General features: G+C 48.1%; 1 protein-coding gene across 1 annotated transcript; it reads right to left on the bottom strand.

The window, feature by feature from the left end:
• Positions 1–243: 243 nt before the first annotated feature.
• Positions 244–4,283, bottom strand: LOC107298313 (G-protein coupled receptor 22-like). Its single transcript, XM_015827685.2, has 2 exons — positions 4,271–4,283; positions 244–1,583 (listed from the first exon to the last, which is right to left on the bottom strand). Exon 2 carries the CDS (start codon positions 1,537–1,539, stop codon positions 244–246), a length of 1,296 nt encoding a protein of 431 aa, XP_015683171.1. The 5' UTR covers positions 1,540–1,583; positions 4,271–4,283.
• Positions 4,284–4,542: the final 259 nt, after the last annotated feature.

The following is a 4,542-nucleotide window of genomic DNA, read 5'->3' as shown; positions in this document are numbered from 1 at the left end:
TGGTTGCCTTTCTCTGCTTGCTGCAATAACTGCTCACCTCCACTTTACACCTCTTCCTTTACACCTTTGGTCAGAGGGTTTAGCACCAAGCTGTAGTTTCTGGTGATTTTGATAAGGGTCCTGTATCTGCCTCTCGTTCTTCAGTGGCTTCAGTGTTTGGCACTCACCAGCTTAGGTATGCCGTGGATTGCTACAACCCATCCCAGCTTTCTTGGCACCTAGTCTGAAATTCGCCTCTACCCCTTACTCTTTTGTGGCCTCCGTCAGGCAGTGCTCAGCCCCATCACTACCCCGTGGCCGCCCCTTGCAGCCTTTCCGTGGTGGCTCCACCCAGGAATTGTGGATGATTGTGCCACCAGGTGCGGGATCGACTTGCAGCGCTGACACCACTCGTTTCTTCAGCTTGCTGCGGAGTACATTGCGCAGCTTCTGGCGGGTAAAGGCATAAAGGAGTGGGTGGAAGATGGTTGTACCGTAGGCCATGGCCAGGAAGCAGATGCGCAGCTTGCCCAGCAAGGGGCTAGGCCCGAGGCACAGAATGAGCAGGTTGACAATGGACAGAGGTGCCCAGCACAACAAGAACGTTGAGATGATTAGCAGGGACATGCGGAAAACACGCCTCTGACGCTCTCTCCGGTCACGGTGGCGCTTCACTGCCCGACGCAGTGCGATGATCACAGAGACAGAAGCCTGTACACCCATCGGGGCCGGAGTTTGGAGCGTGGGCATCGGCTGGGACAGCCTCTTGGCTTCTCCTGCACTGATCATGCTGCTGCTGCTACTCAGCTCTACTGCTTTCCGTCGCTTCCTCTTTTTCGTCTTGCGACGCTGGCTGCGCTTAAAGGTTCTGCCAATGCTGATATTGAGAGCTTGCAGGATCTTGGCGTAGGTCACCAGCATGACCGCCACGGCTGCAAAGAAAGTGGGGATCTGGATGGCAAGGTGGTAGGAGGTGCCGAGCTCAGCGTGGAACTCTTCTGGGCCAACACACAGCACAGTACGGTTTTGCCACACACTGGCATGTCCAAACTCGCCCTCGAGGAAAGGTATAAAAAATACAGTCAGGGACAGCACCCAGACTCCAGCCAGGAGTAGAATAGCACGGGCTGGAGTGAGCACACGCTGTGCGGGGCGAACCGAAATGTCGTAACGGTCCAAGCTGATCACCAGGACGTTGGTGGCTGTTGCCACACTGCTGAAGGTGATGCAGGCCTCATGGAAGCAGCAGAAGAGGGTGGCAGCACGATCAGGCGGCACCAGTATGACCACCATGGTGAGGGGTGCACACACCACACAGATGAGCACATCTAGTACATGCAAGTTCATGGTCACCATGTTGCTGACCGAGTCAACTAGGCCAGCTTGCAGGCAGTAGAGAACCAATACTGTGAGGTTGCTGCTAACCCCCAGAACGATTTCCAACATCAGGAAGCCTGTCAGGGAGACCTGGAAGCCCAGTGGGTAGGGCAGGGACCAACTGGGGTCAGGGGTTACCCCGTCTGTTGTCTCCAGGATGGTGTCAAACATGGGACTCTCCATGGCTGAAAGAGGCAGAAGCACGTGGGCATAGTCCTTGGACTGAGCTGAGCGTTACAGATAGCAACCTTACCTGTGAGAGGAAGGAGGGAGGGAGGGAGAGAGAGGGAGAGAGAGAGAGAGAGAGCATCAAGTACCATAAAGGTAGCATTTATTTTTTTTCATTAACAGACTTTGCACTAAGCCCACAAACCTGCCCTGAAAATATCATCTTAAACATCACAAGGAGGCCAAGTTCAGGCAAGATGTTATTCCTGGTTGTGGTATTGATTCATTTTCTGAGTTCCTAGGATACATGAAGCCACAAGATGGATTGGGTTTGCACAATGTATTCCAATAAAGCGCCCAATATTAAAAGTAATGAAGCTTAGCATGTTGTACACATGTGGTTGCTAAGGGCTTAACAGCCTGCTTCCGTTTGTTGTGTGAATGAAACCAAGTAATCCTGCAGAAAGGTGAAATTTTAAAAATGTGAAACATTTCGGCACCATCATTTGATAAGAAGATGCAATCTGCGCATGTATATTTTTTTCACTGCACACAAATGTCTTTTCTGTAGAAGAAGACTTACAGGAACAAGCATTTTGAAGTTTCTCTATAATTCAGGATCACTTGATCCCCCTTTTCAAGGAAGAGGTCATCACTCATTTTCCTTAGCAAGACATCACCTACTTTTACTTAAAAAACACATAAATATAGACAGACAAATGCCTACAGTTGGAAAACACCATTGGTTATGTAACGGAGACTTGAAACTGCCTATTGTCCATGCCTTTTTGCAGAGTCAGCCAGCAAAATCTAAAACCCGTACTAAGCTGGGCATGCTCACAACCCTTTCACAGAATCGCTCAGCAACAATTGAAACTCACACACTCATTCTGTACAGTATACTGTACCTGGATCCATTTGCACCTGCACTGACTGTGGAATCTCAAAGTGAACTTTTAATTGGAATCCACACTTTACAGGGCTTTTCACAGAAAAAAAATTCCACAGCCAAATTAAAAATTCCCCAAGTATATCTTCAAATGGTTTTAGGATCATAAAACATAAAACATATAAGGAACGGTTGCTGGAATTGGGTATGTCTAGTTCAATGAAGAGAAGGACGAGGGGGGACATGGTAGCAGTGTTCCAAAATCTCAGGGGCTGCCACAAAGAAGAAGGAGTCAAGCTATTCTCCAAGGCACCTGAAGGCAGGACAAGAAGCAACGGATGGAAACTAGTCAAGGAGAGAAGCAACCTAGAACTAAGGAGAAACTTCCTGACAGTTAGAACAATTAACCAGTGGAACAACCTGCCTCCAGAAGCGGTGAATGCTCCAACACTGGAAGTTTTTAAGAAGAGACTGGACAGCCATTTGTCTGAAATGGTATAGGGTTTCCTGCCTGAGCAGGGGATTGGACTAGATGACCTCCAAGGTACCTTCCAACATTATATTACTATTATTACTATTACTATTATTAATGATCGCACAGTCAGCCAGATGTTCAGACTGGATTTGGCATTTTTGTCTATCGAGTCCTTCCCAAGGACCTGGGATACGCAGATGTGGATGTTTGATAGTATTACAGATATCGTCGCAGGATGGAAGCAGTTCCTAGTAAGGCCGCCTTTTGCAATTGACTAATAGCGAATTTGTCAATGTCAATGGTGTTCAAGTGGTGCTCCAGTTGTTTTGAGATTGCACCCAAGGCGCCTATTACTACTACTACTACTACTACTACTACTATTATTATTATTATTATTATTATTGGAAAGGGAAGTGGCAGACACAAAAAGTCTCTGAAAGTGATAGGAATGAGGGGTCCTTGGTGCTCTGAGTTGCAGGGCTGTCAGGGCTCAGCGGAAGCGCCAGGATCAGTGCCGCTTTCCAGCTGATCGGCGCTTCGGGGCTGTCAGGGCTCACTGGAAGTGCCAGGATCAGTGCCAGGCTCCAGCTGTAGCTCGGCGCTGATCCTGGCGCTTCTGCTGAGCCCAGAAGAAGTGCCGATCAGCTGGAATGTTGCAGCATCTCCAGGATCTTGTGATTTACATTCAGATGCTTGGCAACTGATTCATATTTATGACGGTCACAGTGTCCCAGGGTCATGTGAAGTGACCAAAACCTGCTGCAACCACCCAGCAGACGGGGGGGGGGGGAATAAAAACCAAACACCCCCCACCCCACCCCCGCTGTCAATCCTCAACAGAAATGCTCACAACAATGAAAACCTCGGACAGGAGGAAGAGTGCCACTGGGCGGGCAGGCAGGCAGTTGTCTTGCTCGGCTGTGGCTTGGGGGGCACTTTTTTCAGTGCCATTGTAACTTCGAACAGTCACTAAGCAAACTGTTGTAAGTCGAGGACTACCTGTACTTTATCACTTTTTCCTTTTTTTTCTTGTCATCAAGTTTTTGACACCTTGCTAGGCGACTGGTGGTACTCGGATATTGCCATATCCTAAAAGTGGTACAATGGGTGAAAAGGTTGAAAAGCCCTGTATTAGAGGAAGTTCCAATCCTAAGTAAGGTACAGCGTGTCGTACAAATGGTAGCACAGAACCCAGTGACTTGAGAGGCTATTTTCAAGTTCCTGTCTGAAAGAAGTAGCATTAAATAGAAATCACACTCCTGACCTGGACATTTCTTCAAGACAGGACATATATGGGTATCGCAGCTATACAGGGTAGTCCTCAACTTACAATCATTCATTTAGGAGCCGAGGTTGCAATGGTACTGGAAAAAGTGACTTACAACTGTTCCTCGCACTTATGACCATCACAGCGTCCCTACCATCATGTGATCAAAATTCAGGCCCTTGATAACCAGCATCTACTTACAATAGCAGTAGCGTCCAGGGGTCATGTGATCTCCATTTGAGACCTTCCCAGCCAGCTTCCGACAAGCAAAGTCAATGGGGGGGAAGCTTGATTCGCTTAATGACCGCATGGTTCACTCAACAACTGCAGTAATTCACATAACAACCATGGCAAAAAAGGACGTAAAATTAGGTATGCCTCACTTAA

This window comes from Protobothrops mucrosquamatus, unplaced genomic scaffold (assembly GCF_001527695.2).
Source record: "Protobothrops mucrosquamatus isolate PMUCROS unplaced genomic scaffold, P.Mucros_1.0 scaffold3868, whole genome shotgun sequence".
Classification (NCBI taxonomy): Eukaryota; Metazoa; Chordata; class Lepidosauria; order Squamata; family Viperidae; genus Protobothrops; species Protobothrops mucrosquamatus.
This window is presented reverse-complemented; position numbering and strand designations above follow the sequence as displayed.

Bases quoted from the DNA above. Each gene is read 5' to 3' on its own strand.
- LOC107298313 (XM_015827685.2), bottom strand. From the start codon at position 1,539: ATGGAGAGTCCCATGTTTGACACCATCCTGGAGACAACAGACGGGGTA.